Source organism: Protopterus annectens, chromosome 10.part0 (assembly GCF_019279795.1).
Source record: "Protopterus annectens isolate FY-2018-M chromosome 10.part0, PAN1.0, whole genome shotgun sequence".
NCBI lineage: Eukaryota > Metazoa > Chordata > Ceratodontiformes > Protopteridae > Protopterus > Protopterus annectens.
Window position 1 is genome coordinate 100,294,946 of NC_056744.1, and position 17,989 is coordinate 100,312,934.

Consider the following 17,989-nt stretch of genomic DNA (forward strand, 5'->3'; position numbering starts at 1 on the left):
GAAGCATCAATGGTGAGTACCCTCCCTGACAGCTTCAGATGCCAGAGCTACTAATCGATCCTAGATCACCTGAGCTGTAGTTAGAGCTTTATTCCTCCATACCACTGCATTGGTGGCCCACATCATAACTTTAACCAACAGTAATGTGCATTTTCTGCAACCCTGTAGTGAGTATAATATATCAGCATTGAGCCTACTATGACATTAGTGATAGAATGTATGGATAAATCAGTGCCATCTTACAAAAAACACACTCGTCATTCCTAAAGATTAATCATGTTAAAAATGCATCCCCTACCACAAAAATCCAGCTGAAACACTTTTATTTTTAGATGCAGTTAAAATGCAGCTTTTCTTCCTTTACCAAAAATGGAATTAGCTGGTAATCTTGCTACCTGTAGTGAACAAAAATAAAAATGAAGACTTGGATACTAGAGTTTATTCAGAGTTTTCCTTACATTTAATTTAGTTTTCATGTAATTCACAAATACAGTTCCAAGAACATCTGAAACAATTGTGTCCAACACTGTGCATTTCTTTTGGCAGACAAGGTGGTGGAGTACAGAAGTGCTCAAGTCTCTACGGAAATGCCTTGTATATCATGGGACTAAATAGAGTTTCAGCTGTGATGGCATCCTGGAACTGTAAAATACACTTTATCCAACAGTCATTGCAGTACACAACCAAAGTAAAGTCACTTTCTCTTAGTTGTCTTCATCTGCAAAAGAAACAAAATACATTAGACATGCTGACGGGTAATGTAACACATAAACCAAATAAAGAGCTAGCAAGTTAAATTAGTTACAAGAACTGTAAAAGATCATACTGCTAAGCTAGTTTCTCACATTGAACAGATGATGCTGTTTACAGTTTCCCATGCTATAACAATATCTTCTGCTATTACTGTTTTATTTCAGCTCTCTGTTATAATTCTGAGACTAAGTACAAGCCCTGGAATTGCAGAAAAAAAAGCCTGAAATACAAGAGAACAGAACAGTGAATACTGAACATCACTGTCCTCCTTAAAAGCTGGTTTTCACAGAGGAGCAAGCCCCCCTACACACACAGACATATACATATACACACACACATTTAGTACAGACACACCATGTCCAAAATTAATCATGCCTCCAAGAAAAGGACAGCAATCGTAGACTTGGTATATGCAAACCCACATTTTTGTTTTTTCAGTTTCGCTATTCCAGGGCTCACACTAGCACCACTCAGAATACCAAATGTGTACCTTTACTTTAGCCCTCCCTTGGGCTAACCATCAAGGTCACCTTCCTCTACATGGAAGGAAATAAAAACATATGCCTGATCCTGGGTATCATTTTTATGCTGACAAAAGTGAACCAGACATGCTACAAATACTTACTCTCACATCACAAAAATAAATGCTGAAAATCTCAAGTCCTCCATCTTGCAAGACTCACTACTAAGAATGAAAGGTATACCTCCCACATCAAAGGAATCAGCTAAGACTTCCAAAACAAAGGATACAGAAAAGAAGACATTACCTATTAAAGTGGTTCCAATAACTTAACTAAGGATTTCCAACCATCAGGACAACCTTAAGCCACAACATATTTTTAAGGGAAGAACATCGAAGACTTGGCAAAAGAGCAGAAACAAAAAGTGAATGCTAATAATGTATAGCCCTGTATCCTAACCTAGAAAAGCGTTAATCGGAGTAACTAGGATAATAATCCTAGGCAGCAAATCCATCAGATGTATTCTAAAACAGAAAGCAGATTTTGCTTTCAAAAGGGCTGAACATCTAAAGGACTGGGAAGAAAACAAAAAGAACAAGCTAGACCCCCCCCCCCCACCAATATGAATACACCAGCAGGCACCTGCAAAAATTGCCAATACTGTACATTCGTAAGTGATTCAGACAGGTACTCCACTGATACATTTTGTACCTTCCTATCCAGAAACAGAATGCCCTGCATGATGAAAATGTACTCTCTTTTCCACTGTATACACTTCAAAAATACTTCTTATTTTTTCAGAAAGCCAGTGTAAGAACTTCCACTTAATAGTCACTGCTTCACTTTCTTTAAGCACATCTTTTTCATAATTTGTGCAAACATTATTCAAACTTTGCAAATACCATCAACAATTTAAATTGCTTGAAATACATTTATTGTAGTAGGGAATTTCCCAAACCTTTTAAGTCAAAAGTAATTTATTGGTTTAACTTTTTAATTCCGATTGCAATAAGCTACTTTTTCAGCAATTTGAGAATTGAGTGCAATATTCAAGTAATTTATTTCATGTTGCAATCACATTTCCCCAACACATTTCTTTCAGCAGATTAGTAATTTCAGTATGTACATCTTTTGTGAGGAACCTTCCAGCAATTTCACTTCACTTTGTTAAAACATTCAGCAGTACTTAACCATAGTTTCTCAATCAATTATTTTAAGCTTGGTTTAATTATTTATTTCAGCTGATTCACTCAGAGTTCAGCTTCCTGCTCCCTGCTTTTGGGGCAGGTAGAGAAGCCTAATGATTCTCCTTGATGGGTAACAACTCAGACATGCTGTGCACTGTCAGGTTGTGAGGCACAAATGAAGAATAGTGCAATTTGGTATGTACTGACCAAACTATGCCTATCAAAACAAATAACCTGTGTTGTAAGTCAAATACGCAGGACATCTGTCTATTTCAAGTACAGTTTATTTACCGTGATGAATCCAAAATAAATAAGAAGTTATGTACTCACCATAACGTTCCATGTTTGTTGTCCATCTTGCCTATATTCTTGCTGGTTGGCTTTGGAACAGAGCATCGGTTCTGACTTGGCCAAATACAAACGCTCGAGAGCTTCCACTGGCTCGAGGCTAACTCCTATCCCATGATACGCTGGGTAAATTACCCAGATCTGTTTGCAAGCGAAAACAAATTAGTATGCCTACATATTAGTCTATACAGATTGTCTGACTATATAAAGGAAGAATCAGAGACTCCAAACCATCATAACTATATATATATCTCTATAAAAACTATCCACCCGTCCCTCAAGGAATGAAGGAGGGGGAAGGAGGGTGGAATGTAAGAATATAGGCGAGATGGACAACAAACATGGAACGTTATGGTGAGTACATAACTTCTTAATGTTATGTTGTCCTATAGCATGGTAATTCTTGCTGGTTGGGACTGTGTCCCTAGCACCTTTATCCTAGGGTGGCTCAGGAGAAAAAAAGACTCCTCAAAACAGTGGAACCAAAGGAAAACCTGTTCCGGGAGGCCACATCTACTTTGTAATGAGTAATAAAAGGTATGAGGTCTCACCCATATGGCAGCTGCACAAACAGAGTCCACAGGAAGTCTAACCTGAAAAGCAGAGGATGTGGAGACCGCTCTAGTGGAATGGCCTTTTACTTTGCCTGGTAGTAGTTTGGTTATTTTTACTGTATGAGAAGCAGATGCAGTCTGTAAGCCATTTAGACAAAGTTACTTTAGAAACTGACAATCCTTTCCTTTTGTCTGAAAATGACACAAAAATCTTGTCAGACTTTCTGAAATCTTTGTTCCTATGCAAATTGAAATGCAACTGTCTGTGCACGTCTAACAGATGTAATGTATACTCTGTCTTATCAGTATAATTGGGAAAGAACACAGGCAATTTAATAGATTGATTCAGATTGTTCTCTGAACAAACTCTGGGTAAGAATGAGGGATTAGTTCTTAAGGACACACTATCCTTGTGAAAAACTATATAAGGAGGGCGTATAGAAAGAGTTTGAAGTTCTGACACCAGTCAGGCCGAAGTAATAACTACTAAGAAGATAATTTTCCAGGACAGAAACTTTATATTACAAGATTATGCAGATTCAAAGGGTGGCAAAACCAAGGCAGACAGAACAAAATTAAGGTCCCAAGGATTTAGGGGTGCTCTGATCGGGGGGGGGGGGTCGGAGTAAGAACGTACCTTTCAGGAAAAGCCTTACATAACCTGTGAGACATAATAGGCATTCCCATCTCACCAGTATGAAAATTAGAGATGGCTACCAGCTGAACTCTGATAGTAGCTGCTGCCGCTCCATCAAAAAGCCTGGAGAGAAAATCTAGAACTGCCGTAATAGGGCCCATAAAAGGTTCTACATTGTGTTTAACAGCCCAGCAAGAAAATCTTTTCCATTTACTTGAATATATTTTCCTCATAAATGGTTTGTGGGAAGAAACCAACATATGTTTAACTGCAGGGGAGAACTTGTAACACCTGGCTAGGCGTGGAATTGGAGTAGCCATGCTGTCAACTTGAGGATCTGGATGGACGGGTGGAACGCTCCCGATGAATGGGTTAAAAGGTCTGGAACAGAGTCCAGAATCCACCATTCTACCAGTAGATGGGTCCTGAGAAAGGGGAACCAAACTTTTCAAGGCCAGTAAGGTGTAATGAGAATCATAGTGCTTTTCAACGTGCTGGCTTTCTGAAGTACTTTGGGTATTAAGGGAAAAGGGGGAAGGCATAGAGTAGTCCCAGGGGCCAATCGTGGACAAGTGCATCCCTTAGTGACTTCCCTGGAGGGGGGAATGAGGACAAAATAGCTGTTGCATTTGGCATTCATGGAATTGGCGAAAAGATCACAGGAAGGCTGGCCCCATTTCTGGAAGATCACTTCCGCAATTTCTGGATTTAGGGACCACTCTTGAGGCAACAGAATCACTCTGCTGAGTTTGTCCGCTATCACATTGTGATTTCCCCTGGATATGCATTGCTATCAGAAAACGTTGGGAAGTGACCGCCCATTGCCACACTTATTGTGCCTCTCAACATGGGGGTACGACTTGGTTCCTCCTTGCTTGTTTATGTACCATACCACAGACATGTCTGTTTGAATTGCAACTGTTCCTATCGGAAGAGAGTCTTGAAATGCTTGCAATGCATACAGCACCGCTGTCAGCTCTAGGATATTGATGTGCAAGTGGCTCTCGTGATCATGCCATAAGCCTTGGACCATCATTCCCAGATAATGCCCCCCCACCCGATCTGGGAAGCGTCCATGGTCAATACTGCTGTTGGATGTGGAAAAACAAAGGGGTGACCTAGGTATAACTGCTCTGTCTGTAGCCACCAGAGAAGATCTTTCCTGTACGACTCTGTAATGATTATCCAGTGTGATAGGGACAGATCTTGTATGGATCACTGGGCAAAGAGTAACCATTGTAGTACCCTCATGTGTAGCCGTGCTAGGGGAACTAAAAGAATTGAGGCTGCCATGGTACCCAAAACCTGTAACACAACCCTGGCTTGAACCTTTGTTTTTGATATCAATATCTTGATTTGACAAAGAGACTGAACTTTCTCGGGGGTAAGTTTTGCCACCATCTTTTTTGAATCCAATTCTGCGCCCAAGAAAGTAATATGCTGTGAAGACAACAATGCAGATTCTTTTAAGTTTACTGTAATGCCTAGCCTGGCGCAAAGAAGCATTGTTTCGTCCCTTACCTGCAAAAGCAGATGCTTTGTGGTGGCGGTGAGGAGCCAGTCGTCTAGGTATGGAAACACACGGAATCAATGGTGTCTCAAGTGACCCGTGACCACTGCCATGCATTTGGTGAGCACTCTGGGGGCTGTAGTGAGACCAAAGGGCAGGGCCCGAAACTGGTAATGACTGGCTCCCAGCCGAAAGCATAAATATCTCCTGGACCGCTTGTCCATTTTTATATGGTAATACGCATCCTGGAGATCTATCGAGCACATCCAATCATCTTTCCCTATAAGGGGAAGTATTGACTGCAGTGTCACCATCTGGAACTTTGATTTCTTTATGGATTTGTTTAGTTTGCTGAGATCTAGAATCGGTCTCTGTCCCCTGTCTTTTTTGGAACTAAAAAGTACCTCGAGCAAGTTCTGGATCCAATTTGGTCTGCGGGGATATCTTGGATGACTTTTTCTAGCAACTTGAGAGTCTCTTGTGTTGCATAGTCCTTTTGACTGGGTGGAACATCTGGTATGGATTTGTTTATGGGAGGGGGAGTAGAAAAAGGCATGTGATATCCTCTGGATAGGATTGTCTGTACCCATTTTTCTTGGGAGATCTCTTGGGTACAGTGACAAATATCCCCCGACTGCCTCCAGAGAAAAGCAGGTGGACTTCCTTTCAGGAGCACTGGAAGGGCCTCCCAGAGAACGTATCTGTCACCCTGATTCTGCAGGCACCCTCTGCTGTGAGGTCGGCGTCTTCAATTAGCACCACCCCCTCTGCCCCTGGGGGGAAGTGTCACCATGTGCATCAGAGAAACCTCTCTGGGACTTGCAGAACCACACCTTTCCCCTTTTCTGACCTTTGGAATAAGGTCTAGATGGTGCGGAAAAACAGACTCCCATGGCAGACAAGGTTTTCCCGTCCTCACACCTGGTCAAAGTATCTTTCACCTCTGGTCCAAAAAAGGATGAACTATCAAAGGGGGCATTGGTGAAGAAAGACTTGAAGGGCTCGGCAAAATTGCAAAGATGCATCCAGGAATGTCTCCTTAGGGAAATTCTTGTAGCTGCTGCTCTGCTCACTCCATCAGCTGCACATGAAATCAGTCTCATGGAGGAATTCACAATGGAGTTGAGGGTGGAGAGCTGCAAGGAAACTTTGTCCGCGGTCCCCGAAGCTACAGAACCCTAAAGGGCATCTCCTAGCTCTTTGAGGAGATCCCTTTGGAGTCTCGTAAAATGAGTCTGGTAATTCAGTGACCACAAGGTAAAGTCCGCTGAAGAAAAAGCACACTTTCCATATCTGTCCATAGTCCGGTACTCTTTGTCGGGAGGATGAACAGATGAGGAGGTCTCCGATAACTCCTTAGTGGCCGCAGTCACCACCATCGCATCCACAGGGACTCCTTTAGTCAGAAACTCCTTTTCAGTGGGGGCGGTAATAAATTTGTTCGGCCTCTGCGGAACCGGTTCCACTGTATCAGTGGAAGTCCAGACCTTACGTAATATCACGTTAAATAGTTGGTCATAGGGGGTAGTCACCCAGGAAGTGGAAGGGCGAGATCCAAAAGCCTCCAGGGATACTGATTCATCCTCTGAAGGATTGGTGGGCTTCCAGCCACCCCTTTTTCAGGATCTCAAGGATGTCAGCGACAGAGAAATCCTCAAAGGGGGACCGTGGGGACCCTTCAGACTCATCCAGATCGGTATCTGATGTAACAGACTCAGGGGAGTCTATGTGCTTCCTCTTGCACAGTCTCTTCTGAGGGACTTCCTCAGAGGGATATTCTGGTGAAGTTTCAGAAGAGATGATGCTGCCTGAAGGGGATTCCTGAGGCTCTAGACCTCTATGCTGGGGGGAGTAGGCAAAGAAGAGATTAACACCGGTGCCTGTGAGGGAAGAGAAGATGGCTCCAAGAGTGTAGCTCCATCAGCTCAAAAGTCCCCTCACTCCGCACCGAAGAGATCCTCCGATCAGAGGATGCAGAGGATAGACTCCGAGGTGGAGCGGGTGGCTCCAAAGCTGATGTAGGATCAGAGCTCAACTTCACAGAGGGGTAGAGTAGGCTCGGACAACTGTTCGCATAGACTCCCCTCACCGGACCCGATGGGTGAGCTTCACCTCCCAGACTCCTCCAGATCCGTAAGACCTGAAGATGGCAGAGCAGATGCCAGAACCAATGATCCTAAAGGAGGTCCCAGTACCGGCGGTTCCACTACTATTGGATCCATACTGTCTGGCTCCGAAACCACCGGGTTCTGAGGGGGAATTGGAGATGGTGCCTTCGATGGTCCCAAATCCTTTGGGTCGGAGACAATAAAATTTTTGCCAGTGGCAGAGTCTTTAGCAATCTCTTCACCACCCGCTCCACATCATAATCAGATAAGCTCCTGGAAGAACAGTAGGATAATGAGGGAGATCTAGCCCTCTCCAAAATTGGCAATCTCAATATAGGTTTAACCAGCTCCAATATAGGAGACAGTCTCCAGCTTGGCACCTCTACCAGCTCCGTGGACACTAATGGAGCCAAAGAGGAAGATTCTGGTCTACTGGAGCCAAGAGCCCTCGGTTCCGATGCAACAACTCTTTTTGGCAGCTCCAAGGCTGGAGTCACAGCGGCAGGTCTGTTAGAGGCTTTTGAAAGTGAAGAGAATGGATAATTAGGCTTGGATCTTTCCAATGATTCCTAGAAAGGACCTTTCAGTAAGCCTCTAACCATCAATTTGTTTTGACACTCCTGAAGCGCACTATCTGTCATGGGTTTAGCGGTAGAGTAAGGATCCTGCAAGTGGATGGTGCCGAGACAATACACGCAGCTAGTGTGAGCATGCATAAGAGACATTTTTTTGGGTGCACTGGTCACATTTCTTAAATCCCGACTGCTTATGTTCTTTTTCTTTCATCTTGAAAACAAAGAGCAAAGGCAAAAAGGCAGAAAAACTCTACCATTAAGCAAACAAACTCTCTAGTACTAATATATAAAACACTAACAAACACGGCTCTAACACTAACTACAGAGCCTACTACTATGTGAAACACACCAGAAGTCAGAAGACAGAAAGATAAAAGGCAAATCTAGCACTACTCTACAGAACTCTTTAACAACAATTATTTTTTAAACACACACACAAAGGCTGAGAGAAACAGTACAATTATGACACTGAAGAATCATGTAACTAAAACGGAGTCTTCAAGGGAAAAACACACAAGGAAAGGGGAGTGGCCCTCTAAGTTAAATGGGCCGCTGAAAGCCCTCTAACTTAAACAGATCTCTCTAAAAGGTAGGAAAAAGAACTACACTAAGACAACAAAATCAGCAGGAGTCTATCGCAGACGGACAGCGAGAACAAAGTGGATTTTGAAGAAAAATTCTACAAAATATCCAACTAAAACAATACTTAGCCAACCAAGAAGCCAGCAGGAACACTTCTCGACTGCTTGAGTGGCAAACGAGATCTGGGTAATTTGCCAGGTGCATCATGGGATAGGGGTTAGCCTCAAGCCAGTGGAAGCTATTGAGCTTTTGTATTTGGCCAAGTCAGCACTGATGCTCGGTTCCAAAACCCAACCAGCAAGAATTACGGCGAGATAGGACAACATAACATCATAACTTTTAACTTGAAATAATGAAACAGGTATACTTCTACTTTAAGTTATTTCAGGTTGCTCTCAGTTTAATTCCATTAAGGTCTCTCAGAAGATTATATTAATGTCAGACAAACCAGAGCGTACGTTCTCCAGCTCAGGTCAAGCTAGTTTGTAGATCATAGGCTCATCCTCAAATGGGTACCTAGTTCTTGAGTAAAGGCACATCCACAAATGTGCTAGTGGCATTTCGTTGAGTATGTGCACAAGCAGGTTCCTGGCACTTCACAATTTCTTCTGATAATGGATTTTCCCAAGGGTCTCTACTCTTGGTCATAATTCCATTTCTCCCAGACACGAATGTTTCTCTCTCCTGCTTTTCTCCCATACTTTCTACGAGTTGCTCACAAAAGATATGCATTGTGGCTTCAGATCATGAAATCAGTTTCCTAAAATGCCCAAACACCACATCCCACAGGAGTTGCTAAGGAACAGTACACATACACACAACTTTCAAATGTGTATGTTTAAAAACAGCCAAACTTCAGATCTCTGCAGAGAGTCACATAGACTGATACATCCTCTATGGCCATTGCCCACCTACTTATACATACCACCAAAGAGTACATACATTTTCCATCCTGTTCAGTCTTTTCATCCCATTTATCTTCCACCTTCAAGGAATTTGAAGAATTTACAAATTAGAAAGCATAATATGTTCCATTCCTTCCACATCATTATATGGCAGGTGAGAACCCAATTTAGTCACCCCAGATTTTTCAGTAGCAAACCCTTGCATTCCAAATGAAAAAAAAAAAAAAAAACACTTTAAATATATATCAATTTTCATTTTGTTTTAATTTTCCATTGCCTACATTTCTTATCCACTACTGTGAACTGTAGTCTCTGTAGCAATATGATTTCTGTCATGATGTATAAAAGTAGGTCTTCCTTCCACTGTACATGGTTTCCTCTTTTGCCACAGCTGCCATAGTGCTTGTTCCTCTTCATACTACTTCATCACTAAATCAAAATAACGTAAACACAAAAGTGAACCAAACTAAGAATTTAGTTCCAACACGTAGCTCTTGGTATGGCAAAAAATACGATGAATGCCTCGGCTCGGACACACAGTACCTTATTTGATTACAGACACAAAATGATAAATGTTAAGCGCTTTCATCTGCTTCTGCAGACTTCCTCAGAACGTACAAACTGACATTACAGTGCTCCTTAAGTAACACAAGTACCTCATTTTGGCGCCAATATGATTTAATTAAAAACACCTTTTTACAACTTTTTTTAAGAATGCATTTGTCACACGTTTTTTAAAAAATTCAGATTTCAGAAATGCAGATGAAAGCGCTTAACGTTTATAATTTTGTGTCTGTAATCAAATAAAGTACTGTGTGTCCGAGCCGAGGCATTCATCGTATTTTTTGCCATACCAAGAGCTACGTGTTGGAACTAAATCAAAATAATTATTGGGTTACCTTACTTTTGTTCATTCATAGTTAATGACAGCTGGTCTCTTTCTGTCTCCAATCAATGAAGGCTGTCTATACAGTCATCTTTTTTAATGAAAAATAAAAAAAAGTCATCACCACGTCAAATTCCAAGCAAAATGGATGTTTATTGAAACACAATTCCCAACAAGACTTGGTGCTTTCGCCTGTTTCATACAAGCATCATCAGAGTCATTTGTTCTTGGCATTAAGTCTAGTTAATATAGTAAGACACCAATCAGAACTAAGCAATTAAAAACAGTCATTTTAAAGAAACACAACACAGGCTGCCTACCTTCAGACTTATAAAACTTAACCAGTTATAAAGGCTAGTAATGTCATATTAAAATACTCAATACATAGAAACACCAAAAAATAAGAACAACAATACATATAAAAACTACGTGAAATCAATGTTGCCCTTAGCTTCAATATACTGGCCATGGAACAGTTGTTAATGCCTGGGGACACTGTTGCATTTAGTATTAGTTGCCATAGTGTCTTCCTAACCTCAAATATAGTTCTCATCACCCCCCCTGTCATTGTGCTTAACCCTGTCAATAACAAAAAAGGAAAATTTATTAAAACTGTTGCATATTTCACTGTGACAATATAATGTATTAGTGTTTTTTCTATTTCTCATATCTCTAAGGTGTTCTGCCATTCTATCCCATAAGCTATGGGTGGTTTTTCCTACATAGAATGTAGGACAAGTACCACATACAGCAATGTAAACCACCATTTCAATACTGCAGTTAGCCCATCCTGGACATTGTATTGTCCTACCTTGACTTTCAATGGTCACATATGGACCCTAGTGTATAAATCTGCAGAACCTACACATACCACATTTACTCATCTGGGAGTAGTTGGAAACATCTTTATTCTTTTCCAAAATGCCTTTCAAATTCCTCCCTCTACTGTAGGTTACCATGGAAGACTCCCCTAACTTGCTTTTAAACTCACTACTGATAGTTGCATCCCAGCAGTTGTTAAGCATTTTTACTGCTTCCTAATTCTGGTTAAAGGGCAGGACCAATGTTTTATTTTGTGGTACAGTTTGACATCCATTCTTTTCCGTACTTATATTCATTAATAATATTGGAGTGTACATATTCTTCCGTTTTTTACGGACTTCATTTCTGATCTTAATTAGTAACCTGATTGGGTAGCCCCTATTCAAAAAAAGTCCTATCAACATGGACAATTCAGTGTCAAACGAATGATATTCACTCACTAGTCTCGAAAGGCATGCCATCTGTCCCTTCACAACCCCTTTCTTCTGGTGGATCATGGCTAAACCCTATCCAAGCATGCACTAGAACCTGCCCCAGATCTCGTTTGCCGTTAAACAAGATCAGGTGCTCGTCTGCTGGCTTTGGCTAAGTATTACCTTTTTTTAGAAAAATGAATTTTTTGTCTGTTATTTAACCTTATATTGTCATTACTTAGTGTGGGCGGCCACGGTGATGCAGTGGTTAGCGTTGCCGCCTCACAGCAAAAGGTTCTCCGGTTCAATTCTCAGCTGGGGTGCGTTCTGTGTGGAGTCTGCATGTCCTCCCTGTGGTCGCGTGGGTTTCCCCCGGGTGCTCCAGTTTCCTCCCACATCCCAAAGACATGCTGTAGGTGGATTGGATACTCTAAATTGGCCCTAGGTGTGTGTGTGTGTGTGTCTTCTGTGAAAGGTTGGGTGCCAGGCTGGCAACTAGACACCGTAAAACTCCACTGCCAATCATGTGCGGATAGGTGATCCGCTGTGGCAACCCCTAACCGGGAAAAAGCCGAAAGAAGAAGAAGATTGTCATTACTTAGTGTGCAAGTCTTTTTCCGCTTTTGTGGCTGTGTTTTTTGCTACAATTAAATAGCCCATTTAAGTTAGAGGGCTCTTATTCCTTCCTTGTATTTCTTTCCTGATGCCTTTTAAGTTTGTTTCAGTTCGAGAACTGTTTTCTTCTTAGCCCGTTTAAGTTAGAGGCATTTTCTAACCTTCTTCCATCTCCTGGGCATAGCCCGTTTAAGTTAAGAGGGCTGTGCCTCCCTCTTTTTCCCTTCTTTCCAATAACTTGACCCTTTTTAGTTTAGATGGTCTAGCTTAAAAAAAAAAGTTATTTCTGTTTTTTCTGTCCAGTTAGTTTCCTGTTTTTTCTGTGTTAAAATGTCCAACAAGGATTCAAAACCAATGGGATTCAAACAATGTGAAGGCTGTGGAAAGAAAATGCCCTTAAGTGATAGACACACCCTTTGTTTCTATTGCCTTGGGGCTTTCCATCTCCAAGAGTCATGCTCTGTCATGCTTTTAATCACACAGCGCTCCTGGAGAGGAAGAACAAATTAAAACCCCCTCTCAGAGGCTTTAGAAGAAGGTCCGGGTTTATCCAAGACGGACAAGTCTCCCACCTCAAAATCCAACAAGTCTGGGAAGAGATCTTCCACTTTATCGGAACCATCAAAAAAGATTCCAAAAATATCCACACCGGATCCAAGGCTTATCAGAGCTGACAAATCATCCTCAGCTCCGACACCATCTGCCTCTGTGCCAGATAAGTTTTAAGATATGGAGCCGGTCTCCAGCCTTGAAGCCCTTCTCCCCTATGCTCAGGTCACCAATTCTGCAATGGTAGAAGATTCCAACTTACTCAGCTCGGTCTTCCAGGTGTCGTTCCGATGACGACGTGGATCGCATGGTACAGAGGCTGTTGAGGACACCAGCGCTGGCCAAGTTGTTGGATCTGACCCAAAGGGCTTCGGACCCTACCACATCCACCTCTTTTGCTCCAGTAACTCCTCTGATCCAACCCCTAGATTCTGTGTTAGAAAATCCAGAGCTGACTGTAGTGAAACACTCAGATCAGAGACCTACTACGGGATCTGTGAATCCGACCATGGCTCCGACATCCTGGGCTCCATTGGAGCTGGAGGTGTCTAGGAGCTGACACTCTCCAGTTGAGTCCGGGGAGACGAGTCAGATTGGACACATGTCAGATCCTGCTTTGCCTCCTGGGGTCTTGGCTTGGTTGAGCTCAGCTCCTACCTCAGCCTCTGGCCAGTCGTCTTTGGCTCCGGGGGGGGGGGGGTCCCTTGGCTTCTTCAAAATCATGGATATCCTTAGATCAGGGAAGGGGGGCTTTTGAGGTAATGAGGAGACTGCCGTCTCCACAGATGGCTCCACTGTCATCTCCGGATGTTCTACCCTCAAAAGCTCCAGTGTTTGCCTCTATACCCTAGAATCCACAGGGATGCAGGGATCCTAAGCCTCAGGATGCTCCACAGGGCACTCCCCACTCTTCTGAAACTTCCCCAGAGTACCCCTCCAAGGAGGTCCCTTGGAAGAGATTATGCAAGAGGAAGAATTTAGACTCCCCAGAGGAGTCTGTCACTTCTGATACGGACCTCGATGCTAAAGCGTCCCCAAGATCGCATCATGATGATGTCTCCTTTGGAGACATCCTGGAAATGCTAAAGCAAAGATGCGGCTGGAAGACCACTGACCCTTCAACAGAGGAGTCCCTATACCTGAAGGCCTTTGGGTCTAACCCTTCCACCTCTTGGGGGTCTCCACCTTTCAATGAACTTATGGACCTAGTTTCTTGGAAGTTGTGGGAGTCCCCAGATTCAGTGGAACCTGTTCCTAGGAGGCCAAAGTAATTTATCACATCCCCTTCAGACAAGGCTTTTCTAACCAAGGGAATCCAGGTAGATGCTATGGTTGTGGTGGCAGCCACCAAGAAGGAACTCAGACATCTTCTTCTGTCCATCCCCCGAACAAGTAGTCTCGGACAATGGACAGATATGGAAAGTGCATTTTTTCTTCAGCAATCTTTTCTCTTAGATCACTGAACTATCTCACTCATTTTACCAGGTTGCAAAGAGATGACCTGAAGAGCTAGGAGATGCTCGCCAAGGTTCAGTAGCTGAAGGGGTCGCAGATAAAGTATCCTCTTAGCTCTCTACCTTAAACTCAGTTGTCAATGCCTCTATGAGACTCATCTCATATGCAGTGGATGGAAGAAGTAGAGCACGGAGTTCTGGAATTTCCCTAAGTAGACATTCTTGGATACACTTGTGTGACATTACGGAACACTTCAAATCTTCCTTTGTGAATGCCCCATTTGATGGCTCGTCCCTGTTCGGACCCACAGTCAAGGACACTCTCACCAGGTGCGAGCAGGAAGGAAAGACTGTCTGTCGTAGGAGTCCATTTTTTCATGCCTACTAGACCTTATTCCAACAGTCAGAAAAGAAGTGGCAAAATGTGGCTCCAAAAATCTCAGAGATCTTTTCAAGACACCTGTGGTGAAGCTTCCCCCAGAGGCAGATGGGGGAAGTAGTAATGGTAGACACCGACCATGAGGCAGAGGGGGTCCGCAGAATCGGGGCGACAGATTCTTTCTTTGGTAAGCCCTTTCAGGACTCCTGAATGGAGGCCCATCTGGCCAGCTCTGGAGGCAGTCGGGGATCGCTTATCTTTGTGCCCAGAAGCCTGGCAAGAAATAACAAAAGACAAATGGGTAATACAGCATCATATCCTGAGGTTACACCATACCCTATTCCCTTTCCGTTCCAAAGATAAAAAAGTGTCCAGACATTCCAACCAGTCAAAAGGAGCAAGCAACATTAGATATTCAAAAGTTGCGCGACAAAAAAAAAAAGTCATCCAAACAGTCCCCGCAGACCAAATAGCATCCGGAACCTACTCAAGACTCATTTTAGTTCCAAAGAAAACGGGACTGGAGACCAGTTCTGGATCTCAGCAATTTAAACAAATCAGTAAGAAAGACCAAGTTTCGGATGGTAACACTGCAGTTAATACTCCCATTTCTGGGACAAAACAGCTAGATGTGCTTTATAGATCTCCTGGATGTGCATTACCACATAAAATGGACAGGCAATCCAGGAGACATCTGCATTTTTGGCTGGGAGCCAGTCACTACCAGTTTTGAGCTCTGCCCTTTGGCCTCACTACAGCCCGCAGAGTGTTCACCAAATGTATGGCAGTAGTTGTGGTTCACATGAGATGTCTAGGATTCCAGGTGTTTCCATTCTTAGACTACTGACTCCTAACCACCACAACCAAGAATCTACTAATAAAAACAAGACAGACAACCTTGCAACTCCTGCTCTCACTTAGGGATTACAATAAACTATGAAAAGTCTGCCTTACTGCATTCTCAGCATGTGGTTTTCATAGGGTCAGAATTAAACTCAATAAACATGACAGCCAGACTCCCTCCAGTAAGAATTCAAGTTCTAAGACACCAGGTTTCACACCTTCCAAGAAAGATGAAGTTCAAGCAAGGATGGTTTTAAAAGCCCTGGGAATCATGGCAGCAGCAATAGTTCTGACCCCCCTAGCACATCTACATATGAGAATTCTTCAATTGTTGCTTTCCACTCAGTGGTCCATGCAAGACCTACCAATGTCTCACAAGATAATAATAAAAACTTGCAAGAAGAACCTTCATTGGTGGCTTTATTCCACTCAAGTAAGTCTAGGTCGACCATTTGTACTTCCCCAACCACTGGCCACAGTGATCACAGACACCTCTCAGATAGGGTGGGGGGCACATTATCTGGGAAAGACAGTCCAAGGCACCTTGCAGGATCACAAGGCCCACTTGCACATCAATGTCCTAGAGATGAGAGTGGTGCTTCTAGTGTTGAAAGCATTCCAGGACTCCTCCGCTGGAAACTACTGCAGTACAGACAGACAGCATATCAGTTGTATGGTACATAAAGAAAAAGGAGGAACCAGATCTTACCCCCTTTGTCGAGAGGCAGCGTATGACAGTGGGTGACATCCTCCCAACATTTTCTGATAACAATGCACATCCCAGGGAAATCCAATGTGATAGCCTACAGACTCAGCAGAACGATTCTGATGCCCCATGAGTGGTCCCTAAAACAGGAAGTAGCAGAAAAGATTTCCGCAAATGGGGCCAGTCTTGCTGAGACCTTTTTGTGACATCTATGAATGCCAAATGCAGCAGCTATTTTGCCCTTATTACCCCCTCTGGGGGAGTCACCAAGGGATGCACTTGTTCATGACTAGCCCTTGGGTCTCCTCTACACTTTTCCTCCTTTTCCACTAATTCCCAAAGTACTTCAGAAAGCAATCAATTGGGAAGGGACTTGATACTCATAGCCCCATAGTGACCTCATCAAATCTGCTTCTCCTTCCTGTGGCCTCATCTTCGGGAGGAGCCTTGGATTCTGGACCTGGTTCCAGACCTTTTGACTCCTGCATCAGGAATGCTCCATCCATCCCTTCAGACCCTCAAACTGACAGCTTGGCTGCTCCGATTCCAACAATAGCTAGGTTTCCTTACCTTTCTTCTTTAGTTAAACACATCCTAATTTCTTCTCATAAGGCTTCAACAAGAAAGATATATAGAAGCAAATGGAAAAGATTCTTCTTATGGGTTTCTCATAACCACATTGAAATTTTTTTTCTAGGAATTCTAGAATGGAATTGACTGGGATGGAAAAGGGGTCAATGAAGATGCAGGTGCAGCTACCGTTGTGTTCAGCTAGCAGTGATCTCCAGTTTTCATCCAGGTGAATCAGGTTCCAACATTATGTCTCATAGGCTATGCAAAGCATTTCTTAAAGGTACCTTATTTTTAAGACCACCTATCAGAGACCCTCCAACACCATGAGACTTAAATTTTGTCCTATTTTGTTTAATGTTTCCCTCTTTTGAACCAACAACATCTTGCAAACTCAAAGTTTTTGATCCGGAAAACCATCCTCTTGGTAACAATCACCTCTAGAAGAGTGTCAGATTTGCAAACCTTGTCTATAAAGCCCCCATACTTGCTTTTCCATAGGGACAGGGTGTCCTTACGAACAAACCCTTCTTTTCCCCCCAAAGTATTATCAGAGTTAAATTTGAACCAAACTATAGAACTGCCAGTCTTCTTCCCAAATTATGAGAACAGGGCAGAATACGTGCTGCATCAACTGGATGTGCATGGACAGTTATGTTTTTACTTAAGCAGAACTACAGAATTCTGAAAATCTGACCAGCTATTCATTTCCTTTTCAGACTCAAAGAAAGGTTCCCCTGTCTCTAAGGTAACACTTTCAAAATAGCTTTCAGATTGCATAACTTATCTACAAGTCTCAGAATAAAGATCTTCCCAGAAGAGTTAAAGCCCACTCTACAAGAGCCATTGCAACCTCTTCAGTGTTTCTGGATAAATTACCAGTTGATACCACCATACCTCTCAACCTGAAAACATCAAAAATCTGGACAAGGCCCATGAAAAATAGGTACAAATCTGTACGCTGATTAACGTAAAATTTGCATACATAATTATGTAGCCACGCCCACTCAAATGAATTGTGGGATATCAACTTTCAAACACAAACTGAAGGGCAACCAAAATATGCCACCACTATAGTCAGAACATACCACTATGCAAAATCAGCTTCCTGAAAGACATGAAGACTCAAACT

At 42.8% G+C, this 17,989-nt stretch overlaps 1 protein-coding gene across 1 annotated transcript in view; it reads right to left on the minus strand.

The window, feature by feature from the left end:
* Window positions 1–424: 424 nt before the first annotated feature.
* The window catches only part of NDUFAF8 (NADH:ubiquinone oxidoreductase complex assembly factor 8), a 63,411-nt gene continuing 45,846 nt past the window's right edge, over window positions 425–17,989 (minus strand). Inside the window, exons 3-4 of the mRNA XM_044085069.1 lie at window positions 2,732–2,890; window positions 425–718 (exon numbers count right to left, since the gene is read on the minus strand). Of these exons, the coding sequence (XP_043941004.1) occupies window positions 695–718; window positions 2,732–2,890 (183 nt within the window). The 3' untranslated portion in view covers window positions 425–694. The remainder of the gene's footprint in view (window positions 719–2,731; window positions 2,891–17,989) is intronic.